Source organism: Pelecanus crispus, chromosome 10 (assembly GCF_030463565.1).
Source record: "Pelecanus crispus isolate bPelCri1 chromosome 10, bPelCri1.pri, whole genome shotgun sequence".
Classification (NCBI taxonomy): domain Eukaryota; kingdom Metazoa; phylum Chordata; class Aves; order Pelecaniformes; family Pelecanidae; genus Pelecanus; species Pelecanus crispus.
Genome location: NC_134652.1, coordinates 24,362,970 through 24,383,145, shown reverse-complemented (window position 1 = coordinate 24,383,145; position 20,176 = coordinate 24,362,970). Strand labels below are relative to the sequence as shown.

Genomic DNA, 20,176 nt, shown 5'->3' with positions numbered 1-20,176 from the left:
GTCAGTTTTTCTCAACCTCCTTTGGTTGAAGCAGCATAAAAAAGTTGCCAAGCCCTTATATTTTTGAAGCAAACATTTCACAATCACTAAGGTGTTCTTGTTGATTTTGTGCAAGCATTTTAGGCAGATGATATAAATGACCTGACCTTGAACAAACACAGATATTTAAAGAATAAGAGGGCAGATTTTGCCTTTGACTAACAAAATTTCATGTCTGTCAATTTCCATAACCCAAAGGATTCTTATGAATCACCAAGAAGCTACACTGGGGATGTCAAAAGGTTGCCAGTTGGGTGCATTAGAAAGTGCTTACCTAAGGCATATACAACACATCCCCTGGGTAGTCTTCTCCACTTAACTAACCAAACACACAAAAAAGCAGCAAGCTGATTTGTTCTGACCTAAGTTTTTCACCACCACGCATTTATTTTATTGTGTCTGATCTTCCACAAGCTAAGCGCATATTCATGCTAATACGAATAGCCACCATTCTTCCTTCTCCTTTTAAGACACTTCTCATCTTTTACTTGGCATCAGATAATTGTCAAATAATAGAATGGCAAACCTGAAAAGGGCAAGAACTGAAAGCCTTCCCAGCAACTCACAATCAAATAGCATAACTGGTTATCTTGCAACAAAAGACATAATATAAATTGACCCAGAATAAAGATAACTGAATTTAACAAAAAGTCAGTCCAATCGATTGTCCCCATTTACCTGTTGTGGAAGTTCACTGATTAGGTACTGAGCAAATTTTTGCAATTGGTCTCTTTGCAGCCGAGACAAGGACTCAGAAACAGGTGCTCGTAAGCATACCGCAGATGCCTGAAGAAAGAAAAGGCGATATAAACTGACATTAACAGATCAGACTTAATGAAGCTGTGTCCACTGAATAGATGAAGTGTCATGAACAGTAGCTATGCTGATGCATATCATGCTTGGTCTTGATGGACAATTTTTTTTCCTGTAATTATGTGGTGTGTTGCAGATAAGATGCAAATAAGCTGTCTAGGCTTTATAAAAGCTGTTTTTAAGAGTTTCTTTTCAAGGAAACTGCTTTAACAGCTGTGCTTAAGATCTGTTGTTGCTAGCAATTGCACAAATACTGGCAGGGATTTCACAAACAAACCTCTAAAATAGGACATTATTCTTTAAGCTTCTGGCAAACCAACCAGCTCTGTGGGGGGCTGTTTCACAGAATCACAACCACCTCATTTATCTCATTAGAGGTTTTTCTTCAATCTTAAAATCAGTCTCTTTCCATATCTTAGAACAACTTGGATGATAAAAAAAAAACATCACTAGTTTCTTAACCTTTTTCAGTCTACAGAATAAAAATGCCCAAATGGCACCTACCTAAAAGTTAACCTGGAAACAAGCAAGAGCAGTTTGATAATAAAGATGCTTCTGATATTGATTTGTCTACACAGAGCAATATACCTTGGCTTGTAACTTGCTAGTGTCAGCAGTCAGTATATACAAGCACGAAAATCCTTTCACTATCATTTTTCAGGTAGAAGAAAGGCTTGGAGGGAAGAGAATGATTTTTATCTTACACAGAGTCCAAACTTTCTGAGTGTAAATAATATAAGTGAAATTTTGTTTCCTACCCTCACTCTCCATACCCACCTTTTAAAACTGGAACTAATAATTCAAAGCAGAACCCATGTTTTTGCCAACTCTCCAGTCCCAAGTACAGAAAGTATACTGATATTCCACTGATTTCACAAGAGTATCAATTTAAGCCTATTACAATTGTCCATTGTGAAATATTAACAAGCTTCAGCAGGTTATTAGCATTTATTTAAGAATCTGGAGTTGATCATAAGCATGTTAGCTATAAAATGTTTGAGACAGCGGAAAATCTTCTGTTCCTTTCAATCATCCAAACTTAATCCTTCTTTAAGATGTATTTCTCAGCTTGCCAAAGACTGAGGAAATTAATCTATATGCAAGACTGAACCCTCAACTTGTGTATTTCATATTGATTCTACACATTTTCACATGGAGTTTGCTGGGATAAGAAACACCTACTTTTCACTCTATACAAGGCCACACAGAATACAAGCAGTTAAATAAAAACATAAACTTAATTGACTGTTTGAAATCTACAAGTCAAATGACACTTATCTGCCTCAGTATGTGTTAAAATGAAGTGGTGAACATAAAGGCCACCAGTGATCAAAACTATTTTCCTTCTGCACTCTGAATGATCAAACAACCAGAAGAAAGAGCTTTCAAATCCCATATTTACAAAGACTTTTTTAATAAAAGACTAACTACTGGTGACCTTTCACTCCTTGCAGAAGTGAAGAAAGAATGAGTAATTCTAGCATTTAAATGAGAAACAGGAAGGGGCCAAAAAGGACTCTATCTACCCTTAGCAATTTGCACATTATCAAAGGACATTCTGCAGTTTAGAGCCTCAGACAATTCACTCTGCAGACTGCAACTGTGAGCACACATTTGCACAATCTGTAACCAAAAGGAGTGCCAAGAACAATTTCCCTAAAGAGAGTGCGTGTTGCCTAAAACTGTAATGAGAAGAGACTCAGAGAAGATGCCTAGGGGAGAGCAGAACTGTATTTAAAGGCCTACATTGTGTATCCGGAAGAGGCAGAGCGCCACGACGTGAGCACACCACTTGGCCCCAGCTCCGCAGGTACAGCTGCACGATGTGATCCTGCATCGATCAAACATCACCGCCACGTTGTATGCACCTTTGGGTGGCACCATCTGTGGGGGTACCACAGTGGCACTCAGATGGAAACCTGTTAAAATTCAAAAGTCCAATGTTACTCTTCTGGTGCTTGGGAGACAGATTCAGCTAGTGCAGAAATTTAGGTATGTGCCATTTAAACAGGGAAACAACATATCTAGCAACAACATCCATACAGGGACGGACAGGGATCTAGAGTCTCCAGCACTTGTTTCTTCCCAATCAGCTACAGCAGAATATTAGCAGAGGCATAACATGTTATATAAGAGGTTCAAAAATACTAGCTTTTAATATATTCATTTATTTATGTATTTATTTCTATTAATATTTAACAAAGAAAAGCAGAACTGGATAAAGCCATCACTGAAAAGTGTGGCTTTTTGATCACAGGGTCAAAGCTGGGCTATACATATTTTAGGCATGATTTCTATGTTAATTAATGCTGGCAACAATGCAGAACAGGTTAGGTCTGACTTCTTCAGAATTATTTCCAAGTCAGTCAACTTTCACAATTTTACAGTGAACTAAAGAAGGCAGCACTCACACCTGAACACTTGCTTTCACCTTGTGGCTTCAGAAGCTACCCGTTCCTCATAAATTATGTACCTCCTTGCAATTTTGCGAATATCCCATTTTTATAAACCTTGTACTCAGAAAACAAAAAAACCCTCTTGCTTACACCAAAATCATTGGAAAAGGGAAATTTCAGCAATAACACTTGAATGAATCCAGCCCCATTAATCTGCGATCAAACAAATAAATTATGAATCTCATCTCAGGCAGCATGACAAAGAACTTCAATGAGGCTTGGCTTCGTGTAATCTCATGTACAATGCATACCAGTTGTACTCATAATGCAGCTTCCTCTACAGATAATGGCTACCCAGAGGCACACATATTATGAGCAGGAAAAGACCATCAGGAGCATGAATCTTCTACTTGTCTTGAAGGCCCCTATCACCAGTTAATCATCCTCTACGGCAATGAGTATCAGCCTCAGAGCCTTTCTGCTAGTCTCAAATTCAGTTTTAATGAAGCATAGAAAGCACCAAGGGTATCAAAGCCATAACCAAAACTCAGTCCAACAATCTACCTTAAGTGAAAAAATATGGCTTGGGACAGATGACTGAAATAGTTTCTCCATCATCAGCATAGGGAAGTACACTATAAATCCACACTACTAAATTTTTATTATGATATTGTGAGATTATTATAATTATGGTGTTCAGGAACACACATGACCTACTAAATCGCTTTTAAAGCAATGTGCACTATTTCTTCCTCAAAATATAATCCCCGTGCCAATACAAACTTGCTCTTACCTTGCTTAACCTTTCTATTTCTCCTGTTCACCAGAATTCAAATCCTCTTCCTGATGTGGGTGATTATTTTGATTAGTACACATAATGCTACCCAAATTCTTCAGCCATTTTAGCAATTGGAACAGAATCAAAACAAAAGAAGGCATTCACCACAAAATTACTGCACTGCTTATTACCAGCTACAGTTCTAATTTATGTTCCACACTTGGATAATACAACCCAAACAGTTCAGCTAGTCCTTCTGTTATACTAGAAGCATCTCAGACTAATGCCAAAATGCCCTATTTTTCACAAAAGCAAATTAAGCATTTCACAAATTGAAATTGCAGCAATTCTGTTTCACTGAGAAAAAGTATTCGAAAGGTGTTAGAGAAGAATGGGTCACAGCTACACACTCTTATCAAGCTCCTACCATGAAATTTTTATTTTTATATGAAGACAGTTAACTGACTAAATGCAAAGAGGGAAGAACAGTTATAAAAAGAGACAAAGAAAATTTAAGGGCTTCAGCATGACATATCACAAGCTTCAACTCGAACTGCAGCTTGATGAACATGCCCATCACTGACACTGCCAATTCAAGCAGCTCTGCCCAATTCTTTTGCACCACCAGTCTTGCTGTACTGAGCAACTGTTCATGGGATGGCACAGGAAACCATACCAGGAAAAAAATTCTGGATTAAATTAATGGTTACTTTTACCAGGAAAAATACCACAATACAGTTCACTGTGTAGCTTACACAAGTCTGAGCCTGCAGGGACTGAAAAGGCAACCACGAGGGGGACCGTTCTGGAGTGCTTAGCTCAACACTACTGTTTAAAGAAATGGTCATCATATTGTATTTGGTTACAGTCAAAGTGCTACTACTGTCTTCTCCTGCAGACCACAGCTCCTACCTTCCTGCTTAAATGTGAAGACAAGAATCACATCTACTGCACCCCTGAGTGACCTGACCACCTCACGGAGACAGCAAGAACGTTCTTCCTTCTCACCCACCCCCTGCTCCCACTACTGGATAACGGCTTATTTACTCCATGTGTAACAATACATTACAAAAACATGTCTGCATGTACCAGCAGCATTCATTCTGCAACTGTATGTAGCCCACCAGAAAAAGCTAAGATCTATACCTTATTCTTGGCAAGCTCCACTCCCAGGAGACCTCAAGAATGAGCTGCAGGCCAGAGGAATTGCTCTGCCAGGAGTCTCAGCGCCCTGGCTACCATTTTTCTTAAATGCACTGTGGGCGCAGAGCAAAGTTAGTGCTTCTGTGAAAGCACTTAGGCTTTCTACACAGAAAGTGCATCTTACACTTCTTGTGAGCACCAGATTTATTTACTACTCATGCACAGACAAATAAGTCAAGCAGCCAGCACCAATGCTTCAGAGGATGTCAGGTACATGCACCGTACAACATACTTGCTATGCAGAGAGCACCAGGAGTGATCTACTGCACCCATGAAGCAGGTTTTATTATGTAGTGAAGAAGGGATAGCAGCACACTGTCCTCTCTGATACTCAATTAAGACACATGGTTTGATCAAATGCAAAAGCTGGAAATAATGAACTGCTGCCTACACTAGGTCCTACAAAACAGAGGTGGCTGCTTTTTCAATCCATAACCTATCCTTCTCACTGCTCTACCCCTGAACCTTAAACTTTCAGGAAAAGTATCCAAAAGAAATGTATGCTTCCCACTGGTTAAAATCCAGTTTTCAGAATTTTAGGATAGCTACATCAATGTCTTTGCATTTAATATTTATCATTAAACTCATTTATTGTGAAATTTCAGGTCTGTTTATTCATTTTTCTGAGGTCCTATTAGTCCTCATGATTTCAGGTGGAAACGCACAAATTGGAAATACCCCAAGCTACTCAGTAAATCTTTTCATTCCAGTTGTTTAAGTGACCCATGAGTTAAGAACAGCCTGCTAAGAATAATTCTTGCAATACAGCTTCCAAGCTTTCTTCACTGATATTTGGGAGTTCTGATACCCTTATAACAAACACACCCCTGCACAGAATTTAAGAGCTTTTTCTCTGGCTTTCCCAGGACTAACAGAAATGGGAACACAAGAGCCGAAAAAAAGCTTTTAGACAGGAAGAAAAGCAAGACAATTTTGGACATTTGTTTGTTTTAAACCAGAACAGGAGAATCTCTAAGAAGTGGACACTTAGAGACACTATTCAAGGAGACGCAAAGTTAGAACCCAGACTGAACCTGCTGCTGCCTTCCTCATTTGTTAAAAAGAAATTAAGACTATGATAGAAAAAAAGTGCCTGAAATCAGCAACTACAACACACCTATCTGAGAACAGCAATAACGTCTTCAGTGCAAGGAGGCGGGTATAAGACTGCTACAAAGGGAATGTGGAGGAGGTGGTCTACAAAAGTCAATCCTTTGTGTATAGACAGTAGAACACTGTAAAAAAGTGGGGTTTTGGAATGCGGTGAAGAGGTGCTATTGTTCAGAAATTATGGATATGGATTTGCATGTGGACAAGATGACTAAGATTACTCATTTATGTTTAAAAAAAAAAAATCTTATACTGCAAAGGGAAATGGGATTAAAAGAGCACAAAACACATTTCAAGCTTTGTCCTATTGATCACAATACCACAATGCACTGCCCAATCCCCCTCCAAATCAAATCCCCTCTCAAGGACTTCTTCACTTCCTGAGTTTCTTTTCCCATTTGTCAGTATATGAAATTCAAAACTAAAACCACACACCTTAAAATCATTTGGAGTAGCCAACTCAAATTATATCTACCCCACCTGCACTGTCCAGCTTCTGGGCTGCTACTCATGGAAGAAAAAATATCCCTCCATTAGATAAAGTTCCTCTACTAAGGAGGAAACAACATTACTGTTTAAACAAAGTTACTTCCTTCCCTTCCACACACATAATCCTTTGTCAAGAAGCCCAGCTGCTGCATGTGCACTCGAGAAGTTCCTCCCCTGTATCATTCACCACCTCCTCTTTTTCCCTAATCCTCTCCTCCTCCCCCAAGCGCAGGTTTTGCACTAATATTCCCAGCCTTTGTTCATTTACATTGCTTTACACCTCCTTGCCTTTTTAATTTATTACTGAAACAAGTTTTGACCACAGTTTTAGCACTGTATATTAAATAATTCTGCTCTTTCCCATTGTGAAAGTCCCAGGAATTACTGAATTTCAGCCAGTTGCATTTTAACTCATTTTGTCTCTCTTAAACATTTGCCTTCCTGAAGTTCAGCACATGCCTTAGAGGCCTCTCTCAGCATTTCAGTCCTGACATCAGAAGCTTATGAGTACTCTCAAAAGTCACTTTAATCCTATTTAACTCAATTTCGCTCATGTTCCACAATTACTATCTGGTCTCGCTGACAACTCAATATACCTTATGTATGAGGAAGTACTCCACTTCCATTCCCAAGAATTCCTGCTATTGTTATTACAGTAGACAACAGACTAGGTAAAATCCTTTCAGACGCCTTACCCTATATTCAGATAACAGTTCATCAGTCTCTTGCAATTTGTGTACCTCAATGACTATCTCCTCCTCTTTTCATTCTCCCCAAAATTCTACATTATGAGTCCCTTTTTGAGGGTCCTTTACCTAAATTTATTCATTCCACTGATCACTGAGAGTTAAGTATTAATGGTACTAGCAACTAAACAGGCCCATAGAAGTCTCTATCCCTCATCACAGGAAAATACAGGAACTTTCCTCCTTAATATTATACAGCTTTTTATATTATAATTTTTCTTATTACAACCAGGCTCAGTTCCCACGTGCCAATTAATATTCTAATTCTGAAGATTACACTTGCAGAAAAAACAACACATCTGCATTGGACTGACATGGCCCACCTTGCCATACTAAAGTCTTTATTTCACATAATGCCTTCCTGTCTAACATCTGTCACTGGAAAAGCCAACTCAATATTCTTCTTTACTTCAAAGGAGTTAATGAAAAATCTAGAGTCCAATTCTTTCTTTAAGATTAGTTTCTATACCCATAAAACATAAAAAGAACAAGATAAGTGAGGAGAAGTGATAAAACCAACTGTCCAGCAACAGGAATTTCCTTCTGCCAAAATACTACATAACTGTATTATTAATACAACTCTTTTACTACAAGAGTAATTAAACCTTGCAAACTTCCTCTCTGCCATACATGCACTTTAGGCAAGGCATTCATTTGATCAGACCGCTAGAAAACCAAGTTCTCTTTATCAATGAGGAATTTAAGCATTATGGAGACAAAGGCATTCTACACAGTTTTTTCCAAAACACTGAGACAGATTAAGGATCTAATTTTCAGAACACTTCTGGCTTTTCACTCAGTTTCACAGCTGAGCTGATTGAGGCTGAAATAAACATAGTATTTAGCTCAAGACATTACAAAGAATGCATGTGGCAGGGAGTTTGGCCTAGGATGCCAGAAAAGCTCGTTTTGAGACATGGTCATACCACTGCTGTCCCACTGCAGACATGGTTTTGGGAATCTGAAATATCTAGAGATGTGGAGCTGCAATGTTCTTACCTATCTGGAGAGGGTCTTTGACAGCCCTCACTCGGAACAGCTGCTCCCCTCGCTGGAACTCATCTGCACTGCCATTTGCCAAACACGAGTACAATCTGCAGGAGATACATATAACATGCAAAGATCAGTCTGGTTTTGAGAAACTTCACATTATTATCCTTTTGCACCCTTTGTTGACACAGCTTTGGAAAAATCCTTACTATCTTCATCTTTAAGATGAAGTCCAGCTCTTTTCTGCTATTTCTCCATTACAATTCAACCATAAAAATCATTAGTCTCTTCCTAAGGGGGTTTGTGTATAGACACTGGCATTTCTGGGAATTTCAACCTAAGGCTCTGAAGTACAAATTCATTCATAACCTAAAATTAAGCTTTTATATACAGTACAGTATCAATTCAAGGTCCAATGTTAGCACGCCACAGTAAAAACTCCTTGTACTTCTAGATGAGTTACCTGCATGCTCATGTGAGGTTTTTTTACATCTGTGCTCATCAGAATAATGAACATGTATAACCAGCTGGCTTGCTCTATCCCCCACAGGTGATCTTACTAATTACATCGGCACTTCTGACATTACCTCCCCCATCTGATACCAGAACATTAGATGAATGCATCTAAGAACTTTCAGGAAGATTCTTGCTGAAAGAGTATAGTATCATTACTTTGCAACAAAATTCTGAATGCACAGTTACATGGGTAGACCTCCTATAGTATAAAAGCTTCAGCAAAAATACTTTGGTAAGAGATCTAAAAGCACAGAGTTTTTGACTGCATACTCACACAATTTATACAGAAATATAAGAAATATAGTCATCTCTCTTACTGTATCCACTCTGACCACTGATATACTTGGCAAATTCTGATTCTCCTACTTACACCAACAAAAGGCTTGCACAGCATACCGAGCTAGCCCTCCCCAGCAATTTGTGAGCCCAGTTAAAGCTCTGACTCAAGCAACAGATTCAAACTGAAAAGCATACTGCACAAGACTAGCGTAAGACAGACACTGAGGCACTGGAGCGCATCCAAAGAAGAGCAATGAAGCTGGTGAAGGGTCTAGAGCACAGGTCTTATGAGGAGCGGCTGAGGGAACTGGGGTTGTTTAGCCTGAAGAAAAGGAGGCTGAGGGGAGACCTTATCGCTCTCTACAACTACCTGAAAGGAGGTTGTAGCAAGGTGCGCATCAGTCTCTTTTCTCAAGTAACAAGTGATGAGATGAGAGAAAATGGCCTCAAGTTGTCCCAGGGGAGGCTGAGATTGGATATTAGGAAAAATTTCTTCACTGAAAGGGTTATCAAGCATTGGAACAGGCTGCCCAGGGAAGTGGCTGAGTCCCCCTCCCTGGAGGTATTTAAAATACATGTCGACATGGCGCTTAGGGACATGGTTCAGTGGTGGACTTGGCAGTGTTAGGTTTACAGTTGGACTCGATGATCTTAAGGGTCTTTTCCAACCTAAATGATTCTATGACTCTATAAGGACAAAAAACTACAAACAAGTTACTGTCAGGCAAATTAAAGGGTGCGGTTATTTATTTATCATTTACACACAGAACCTGCATGTGCACATGCTTTTCCTGGGACATATGCAGAGCAGCTCACCCTGCAATAAAACCCCGTATCGTAACATATCCCACCATAACCCATCCATGCATTACAAGATGTACACTAGAACAGCAGAAACAGCAAATATATGGGACATCAAATGGACAACGATGTCCTCTACTGAACAGAACTTTTCCTTAAGGGTCAATGAAACAGAAATAGTATTCATTACCTGATATCTTCCTCATTTTCTGGGAAACTCCAGAAGGCGATCCGAAGCTGCAGTTGCTCTGGCACTGGAGGATAAACTTTCTCCACCACCTCAAATGGAATGTGAAATGCAACCTGTTTTGCAGACAGTTCCACCAATGGGATCACCAGCCCATCTAGCAAGAAAGAAACAAAACACAATTAGCCATTCAGAGAACAAAACTCATGAGAGGCTAAACAGATCAGAGTAGGGAGCTCTTCCACTTCCTCTCTTACCTCACCAAGTTCAAGGACCAATTGTGATAGACAGTAAAGGACAGCACAGAGATTTTCTGAAGAATTGCCTGCCAGCTTTATGTCTGTTTTCAGCCCCCTAGGGCATGAGTACACACTCCTGAAAAAGCAGTCCTTTGTCAGGAGAGCTACATTAGCTTAGCAGACATCAGTGACTCAAACTTTGTCTCCTGACAAAACTGAAACCATTTAGTAAGACTTAAGGTAACCAAATATTTTTCACACATTTCTGTTAGAATATGGCAGCAACATCCTGTGAATGCCCGGCGATTACACAGAGAACTATTACAGTGTATATGCACAAGACAGCAATAGAAAGGTTATCCAGAACCTTAGTATTGACTTTTTTGGTAGCGTTCAGTATTCGGCAATTTACAAGATTTTAATTTCAGTTAGTATTTGTTGTTTTATTCCCCTCACCACCACCTTTTGTATGATATCTGTTTTTATATTTCAAGTTAGAAGCAACTGGGAATTCACACGTTTGTACAGTGCTGACTACACTGAGCCTATGAGGATCCTAACTGAAGGCACCAAGAGCTTTATACAAATACATTTAACCACCACCTTTCTACCAAACTAACTCCACTTTTTACGTTTTTAAGTGCAGATGAAGATTTCTTATCATCAGGCTATGGGAAGCCTTATGTTTCTGCTTTGCTCTGAGCTAGATGACACCATACAAAATGCCAGACTCGTCTTATCTGCAAGCACCTCAGTGCTTTACTGAGATCACTTCCCGATCCACCACTACAGCAGCCTTGGTTCCCCCGTCTTCCAAACCCTGCTGCCAAGAGCCTAATTAATTCAGTTTCAGATATTCAATGTTACGACTCTTCACCTCCCTAACCAGCTTCTAAAACATCACTAGAAGCCAGAACGTAAACCAATCTGGCCCTCAGCTTTCCCTCCCCACCGGCCTCCCAGCAACATATCAAAGGAAAACCTAAGCCCTGATGTCAGTAAGCGCGTTCTCACCCTCTGCCTGGAGACGCCCTCCAGTCCGAACAGCTGCGAAACAGATAGGAAGGGAGAAGGCTTTCAAAGTGCATGCACACAGCAAAGCAGCCAACATCTCCCCCAGTACTGAGCAGACCTGTCAAATGGAAGGACTGCATAAATATGGAAAGAAAATAGAGTTTTCAAACATCCACATGTATGATTTTTTGATTGCAGTGAAATTAGATTCATTAGGCAGCATTCACTTCTCCCAGATAGAATCAGTCTTTTACTGTCAGGATTATTTCTCCATCACTAGTGACTTTTACTCTATATTACAGACAGAGCCTCTGTTTTACAGTGTTTTAATACCATCCACAAAGGTGAAAGCAGCAGATCATAAAATGAATGAACAACAATGGAAAAGTGGAGTGTCCCTTTCTCTACAGCTAGCAGATAAACAAGATTTTGGCAGAAAAGTCATCTCATTTCCACCTTTGACAACCAGAACAGGTGTAAAGCTTTTATCAAGTCACTATAAAAAAAAATTACTATTTTTAATTAGTCACTAAAAAGAAATTTACTATTTTTAATTAGTGCAACATAGTCAACTTAAATATCATTGCTGTTACTACAGTAGTAGTAGATACCACAGAAGGTCCAAACTGAGGCACTTAAATACTTGAAATTACTCTGAGCAATAAAAGGAGAAATATTTGTTGTGGTTTTAACTGCACTTTTTGTACAGAGGCACTTTATCCAAGTCTTTCATTACACAATACTAGAAAACAAATAACATCTAAACAACCTGTACAAGGTACAAGACTCAAAAAAGTCTTCAGCACCAGGTGAAGCATCTGCAGAGTCTTTAAAGAGCTACAAGCCTGCAGCCTGGATGGTATTCCTCTTTACAAGGATTTGGTGCTGGGTATGAAGGTTAGATTAGAAATGCTAATACTGACTGAGTTGACAAAAAAAGGCAGCAAAGGCAAATAATGCATTCTGCTTATTATTCTATCAGTACACCTTAGTCTTAACAATATTTTACTTTACTGTTGCAATGGACCAGGACACACACACAATCAGTTACTAGGTCTCAATGATACTAGTACCGTACTGCTGGTACTAGGAGCAGTAGCACGATCATTGCAGTTACCCTCCCATCTCTCCATTACATTGTATGGCTGTTCTCTTTCAAGCGAAACTAAACTAGCTCAAGAAAAATATTTTGACAAGTGTTACTGAAATTACCTCTCCTAAGAAAACATTTCTTCCAAGTGGGAAGACAACATGAGCCCTCCTCATCTGCTCCAGTGCAAGTCCAGTACAAGCCAGCCAGCTTGATTTTAACAGTTTTACACAGTGAACTAAGGTAACAGGCTGCCTTTGCATTGAACTCATTAACTGATTCATCAGCTGTACTGTGTTAGTAGTAATCAGCAGAAGACAGGTGGCCAATTATCTGGCATACCTATCATAACCCACAGTCAAGACATTCACAGCACACAGCTTAGATATTTTCAGAATAAGGTGAAAGCAGTAAAACCTGGTGGGGGGAAAAAAAAAATCTAAAAAAGAAATAACCTTATCTACAAGACCACGCATCTCTTGAAAATGCTGACTTTTCTATAAGGTAAAAGAGTCATGGAAAAGAAATGGTAAAGATAATGGAAAAGTAGAAAATAATTTTTCAATGATACTTTAAGGGCAGGTAAATTCACAGTAGCTAACTTGGCACACAGTGTAAATACTAAAATTAAGAAGTTAAAATTCCCTAAGTTTCAAGGGGGTAGTTCCCTGTGCAGTCAAGGTGAGAGACACATTTATCAAGGATGTGACGCAGCATCAGAGGGTCTTTTCCCATTAGGCCTCCTGTAAAGTCAGCTGGACAGTCTGAGTTAGGTGCTTAAATTAGACTCTGAATACTCTCCTTTGAGTCCTAAACAAAGAGAGAGCCATTCAAAAGTTTATCTCTAGATACACATATCCAGGGTTGGTGGATTCATGCTTACTTGTATCAAAAGGTATTCTCAATAAAACAGACAAAAGGTACTCTCAGGTACTATAATAAATAAATTTTGAGCAAGAAAAGAAAGGAAAAGTCTGCTAACAAAGAAAAGGAGAAAGCATCACAGCTTCTGCTCAGAAAGCAAAGATAAGGACAGCAAGGAAGATTGCAAATTTAATATAAAATTGATACAGTAGTGAAATCAAAGATGTAATACAAAATTGACAAATCTGCAAGATAAATCTATCCAAGGGAGAAGATCATTTTAAATTGTGGAGCAAAACTAGCAAGAATCACTGCTTCCTCTTGGGAGCAGACATGATGACCCAAGCAGAACAAAGGAAGCATTTCAAGTCTTGGAAGAATAAAGTCACAGGCAAAGCATAAGCAACCTCAAGCAATTCTCACTTACAGGTTAAATGACTAGCAAAACCCAGGGCAGGAAGGGATTTTGAGAGGCCATCTAATCTATACCTCCTACCTAGGAGGCAGGATTAAGCACATCTAAACCATTCTGAATAAATTACTTCTTACCTATTTACTGCCATGTGGAACACGCAGCTTTAATGAGGACCATCCTACCCTTTTTGCTACTGTTTTGTGTGAATTACAAGTTTGATTTTTATAGTCATTTTATAACAGCTAAAACTTTAACATAGACATAATTATTCCTGCCAGAACAACAACAACAAAACCTCCAACCCCAAAACAGCCAACACAAGCTATGCACATAAACATGTATTTTCACCAGTGGAAACAACTCCTGCGCCAGCAGGGCTTACTGATATAAGAATGCATGTGTAGCTACGCTGTTTAATCTTTCCTAATATCGGGTAGGCTGTAACAAGTTGCAGCCAACAATTACTCATAAAGACAGATCATGTTCAAATATATTCCTTCGGTACATTAACTGAGTGTCCATGATAGACAAATAGAGAAGAAACTGCTTGAATAATCAGCAAAATAGGGGCCATGAGAATACCAGAGAGTTGTTAAATGGAACTGAAAGAAAAACCAACTGGGCCAAGCACTGAATGTATTTGTTACCTAATTACATTATTTCCATTGGGTTACTTTCATTTGACACACATCTCTAAAAATAAACTATACGTACAAGTGAATAAATACAAATGCAAGTGAACACATCTCACAGCAAGAGATAAGACAGAGTGCAAAGACAGGACACATTGCTTTTGCTATATACACCTTAAGCAAAATGGCATGTTAGGCTGCATTATCTTTTTAGAGATGAGACTATAGCTTTGATTTTATAGCTATCCCTAGTCCCCACCTCACATTTCCCTTCACCTTTCCCTCTGGTTTCAGTCCAAAATGTAACAGCACAGAACAAAGTCATACAACTATACACAGAACAAGCAGATGAAGAAAATTAATTGAAGCATTTCTGGTAGCAAAAGCTAAAGTGAGAACAGTAAAACTAACAGGAAATAAGCAGAGTATAATCTTGACCAGTGAAGGAGGTATCGGGGGGGTGTTATAAAACCTTTTACAAACCTCATTTTAAAAAATGGTAAATATTATATTGCTTTTTACAGGATTTGCCATGTGGAAAGATAAATCTGTTACTGTAGAATGCACTTTAAGCATTTCTGCTTGTTTTATTTTAGTTAAGTGCCTATCAGTAAAATGCCTCTTGACTTAAGTCAGTGATATATTCTCTGATACCCCTTAAAACCAAAAAGTGCCGAGAACTCTCAAATATGGGCAAGCAGAGCAAGCATTACATTTAACCATAACATACCCAAATTGAAACTCTTCAAAAATGTTTGGTTTCTTACTGTTTTTTATTTTTTGTACAATTCCTTCTGCTGTTGTTTTTACTGTATTCCCTTGTTCTTTTTTCCTTTCTAGAAATTTATTCTCAGAGCGGATGTCTTTAAGAAGTACATACCAGAGCAATATATTCTGTCAGGTCTCAAACTCTGCAACAAACATCAGAAAACTTCACCTTTGCCTTGAACTAATGCTCTGAATGTACTTAAAAAAAAAAACAATTTCCAAAGGTGAACACTGCAAAATGAAACATAAGCTTTTTAATTAAAAATTAACTCTTTGTTTCAAATACATTAGATCCAAGGTATTTAGGCCATTACTTATACTTATACAATACTTATACATATATACTTATGAATATATATATATTCATTTATTCCTCTTCCATTTTACTGCATAATCAACATCCCATAAAAAGCAGCATATGTGTTTTTAGAAATAAACAAAATTCACCTCTGAACTGAGGATAAGACACATGGTATGTAACAGAAGCATGTTGCAGTAAGATATTTTCTCTTCTTTCAAAAGCGTTTCTCACCCAAAGCTCCAACCACAAGGCTCATTAACTTTAGTTCTCTTTTCAAAGAGGCATTCAGTTAAGAGCAGAACTGATTCGATGGGTCACAGACACAGCACCACCAGTCAGTTTTCTGTCACACTAACATTTTGCCCAGGTAGGTCCCAGCCCTACGAAGTCATCAGAAAGGGAATATCTTCAGAAGTGTTGAACTAATATACTTGCAGCCTATGTAAGCAGTAAGGATAAATTTCTGTCCACTTGTTGGTTTGTGGTTTTCAAGCACAGGCTTGTGAGATGGGTAGCTAACACCTGTCCCATACGATTTCCCAAATTTTAGGGAACATTATTAAAAAATACAGCACATCTATAATGCACTGGTACAGAATACAGAAAAATGGTGGAATATTAAGTGCATCCTTGAATAGTCTCGGGATTACAGTCTTGGGAGTAAATCAGACTAAGTACAATTAAATGTAAGCTTCATGATGCAGTCACAAACAGGATAGCTGTTTTCAAAGAGGTAAAGGAAAAGTTCTCCATCTGAGTAGAAGAGATATTGCAGTCACTCTAGTCTGTGCCTGTAAGACTTGGAACATACAAAGTACTGAACCACTACCACCAAGCTCCAGAAGGAAACTAAATACTTACATAAAAAAAGCAACCAAAATAGCTAACATAATTTTAAACGTAGAGACGAGAGAGACATAATATACAAGCACTTAAAAAAATAGAATTATTCCTCTTTAATGATAATTTTAATGCCAAAATGGTTGTACCCTGGGTTGTAAATTATGTTTTCGAATCACACAGCTGGTCTCAGTGGTGTTCGTAGTGGACGCATACATACACACACACATCGCAGATTGCTCCAGCACAACTGGAGCTAACGGGTGCTACTGAGCAGGCACCAAGAATTAACTTTCTTGCCCCAAATACAATCCAAGAGAAGAAACCAAACTGGCAAGCCAAGGGGTGAGGACGCCAAGGCTGAACCAAGACCCTGCAATGTCAGTCCCTGACAGCTGAACGGACACAAGGAGCTGCCCCCCGCACCCAGTCCTGGTCCAGCTTGACCACGTGCAGAATGAAGCATCCGAAAAGCTGAAGACACAGTGTAATGTTCAAATACTGACTCCCAGTTGTCTTCAGTTAGCATTCTTCTGTTTCAGATTAATAATTCCATGCCATCTTATACTGAGGGGGAAAAAAACCCCACAACATTCCTTGTAAAAAACAAGCAAACCACAGTATTGCTAAAAAGTAGGAGTTTATTTTCCTTTTGCAGACTAAGGAAGCTGATGCAAAGATACACGTTCCTGGTTCCTCAACTGTTCAAGCAGTGTCAATCTTAAGAAAATAAGCAACTCCTTTACACTGGAGCACCTGCTGTACCAAGTCAAAATAAAGTTTCAGCTATTTGTTTCTCAGATATTACCCACTCCAAACCAATTCCCTGCAAAACACCTCAGCATTCACAAAGCCAGATGCACCAACAAATGAAGAACCGTAGACCCCCAAAAAAAGCCTTTGGTGGAATTCATCTGTGCGAGTTTTTCACATGCTGTGACAGACCAAGAAGGTTAGATAAGATGAGAATAGGGATCAAGTGATGGAGAAAGGATGCTACAAACGCTGCTGCTGATCAATTGTCAATCAAGCTTGCTCAGAAAAGATGACTGGAGGGAGCATTCAGGCTTGAGGGCTCCTTTGGTTTTGTTTTCTCTCAATGTTTTTGTATTTTTAAAAACATCCACATACTCATAACAGGCTAGCAAGTGCAGCTAAACTGATCTAGAAAAACAGCAAGGGCAGGCAGGGCACTGTAATGCAATCATCAGGTATTTCTGGCAAAGTTAGCCACAGGAAAACCTGTACAAATATGGGTTTCTCCACTAGGGTTGTACAGCAGGACGATAGTCTCACAATGCAAGAATGAAAAAAAAAAAAAAAAAAAAAAATATATATACACACACACACATTCTTATATCCACTTTCTTTTTTTAACTGAAAACATAGCCCTAGAGAGAACTAAGTGATCAACAAAGTAGCAAAATACTCCAGAGGACAAATCAAGATTCAGTTTGAATCACTAGTACATTGATTTGCCCACAGGATAAAGCAAACAAAAAAGAACCATCAGGGTTACTTGGTTATATTTTTCTGTCCATGTAATTCACCTGTTAAATTTACACATTACCCTTCTTACTGCCTGTAAATAGTGCAGAACTCTCAGGAAGGAAAGTTATCAACTAAATATGTTTTCTTTAAATTTAGGAACAGGTCTGCTCCTCTTGTTGCTGTTTTCTTCTTCCTCCTTCTCCACTGCTACTACCCCCGCAAGCTTACTACCAGTATTAAAACCCTAATGGGATCTGTGTTTACAAGACTTTCTTATACCTCTGATTTCCCCACCTAGAGTTACACAGCTCTGTCTGGATCCCATAACCGTTTTGCAGCAGTGAAATTACACTGAGAATAATGTCACAGGGTAGCAAATGCAGAGATATTAATACCACGTTGAAAGCGAAAAGAAGAATTGAGGAGAGGCCTACATCAGCCCTAAGCCACAGAATGACATTTTTATGTACAAAACAGTTGAGAAGACGAATAAGGAACAGAACTTTTTCATTAGCGTTTACTGGATAAGACTGATGAGATTCATAGCCAAACCCGTTAAAAATACAAATCCCAGATGGGCAGTTTACGGTCCAGAATTGGAAACCTCACACTTAACTGACAAACTGCAGCAACTATTGCTACACAAATTCCGTTACAACCATCACAATAACATTTTAGGAATGGCTTTTTTTTTTTTTTTAATCCAAGGCAAAAAGGATTGTTTTTATCACAGGAGGGTGTCTAATTCACCTCCAAAGTCTCCGCCATCTACAGTGAAAGCCATAGCACAGAGTCAAATTTCAGCTCAATTTGATTTCTGAAAATTGCTTAACACTACATCACAAACAGCTCTCACATGTAAGTCAAAATATTTAATGGCTCAAACTATCTTTTTGTTGCCGTAAAACCAGAGAAGTATATTATTTGGCTGACTGCATAAAGATATCCTGACACCATGACTTCTGCCTCTCAGATTAAGACATTTTAGGAAGCAAGAATTAGTTTATTTTATAAGGCAGACCTTAAAACACATCAAAATATCAAAAAAAAATAGGTTTTTTTTATTTTGCATGCAAGCCCTGTAGATTTGCAGAATACAATACTAAATCACATTGTGGATTTGGAGTGGATGAGTGTGGGGGTTTTTTCAGGTGTCAGTAACTTTAAACCTATTAAGGCTTGCAGCTCCTCTTCTGGTCATCCGAATTATTAAAAAAAAAGAAACAAAACAACATTTCTGACAAACCCATTTCACAATGGTTTTCTACACTCACTCTCTGCATGCATACAGAGCTTAAAAAAAAAAACCAAAAAACAGCCGACTTGACTTTGCTCACATGTGGAGAAACGGCATCACCATCATGCTAACATCAAGCATAGAGACTGCATCCCAAAACAATTTTTGTTAAAGAATCTGAGCACCTAACGGAGGAGGGATCCCACTTACTCAGCTCAACTCTTGCTGTTTCAGTATTAGACTGAGTTAAGAAGTATTTTATCTTTATGTTATTATTTTTAAAGTTACATCTTTTAAATCATAAAGTGTTCGAGTACTATGCCAACTCCTGGCGACACTTCCACAAGATTTCGTGAGGCATAAAAAAGACCTACAAAAATAAAGCTGGTGAGGCTTTATAATGCTAAGCGATAACTGATAAAAGAACACACACTTGGAAGATGCATGATGTGTGTGTAAGGTCCAAGAGTCCTAACCCACTAAGAGTTTAAATCAGTAAGAGTATGCCAAAAATCCCACAGCCATGTCCCAACTTTCCCTTTCATCATTTCTTCCTGTTAACAAAAACCTTCTACTGCTGTATAAAGTGTCCATGATCTAACTTCAGAAAGGCTTTCTTTGAGATGCTCTAGTTCCCAATGCTCCTCCTTTTAAAGCTAAAACAATGTTGAAACAAGCAAGCAGACACAGATGAATAGCAGGGGTTCTTATGTTAGCCTGCAAACCGCACACTAATACCTGCAGCATTTGCTTTCCCTGAATTTCTGGAGATTTGTGGAGAAATGGTTCCTTTTTCTTCCCCCACTCTCTCCAAATGAGACGTCTCCCCTGAGAATGAGACCTCTCAGCCCTGTGCCACACCAGATGAGAACCTGAGATACACGGGGAGCAAGTTTAACATCCTCTGACTGCCAGACCAGCTACTCAGATCACCTTGT

The 20,176-nt window shown here is 38.8% G+C and overlaps 1 protein-coding gene across 4 annotated transcripts in view; it reads right to left on the bottom strand.

Annotated features, from left to right (window-relative positions):
- Positions 1-20,176, bottom strand: part of ZSWIM8 (zinc finger SWIM-type containing 8) — a 65,941-nt gene that overhangs the window by 29,948 nt on the left and 15,817 nt on the right. For all 4 annotated transcript variants that reach the window (XM_075717366.1, XM_075717367.1, XM_075717368.1 and 1 more), the window contains exons 2-5: positions 10,351-10,504; positions 8,574-8,668; positions 2,599-2,771; positions 718-825 (exon numbers count right to left, since the gene is read on the bottom strand). In XM_075717366.1, the coding sequence (XP_075573481.1) occupies positions 718-825; positions 2,599-2,771; positions 8,574-8,668; positions 10,351-10,504 (530 nt within the window). The remainder of the gene's footprint in view (positions 1-717; positions 826-2,598; positions 2,772-8,573; positions 8,669-10,350; positions 10,505-20,176) is intronic.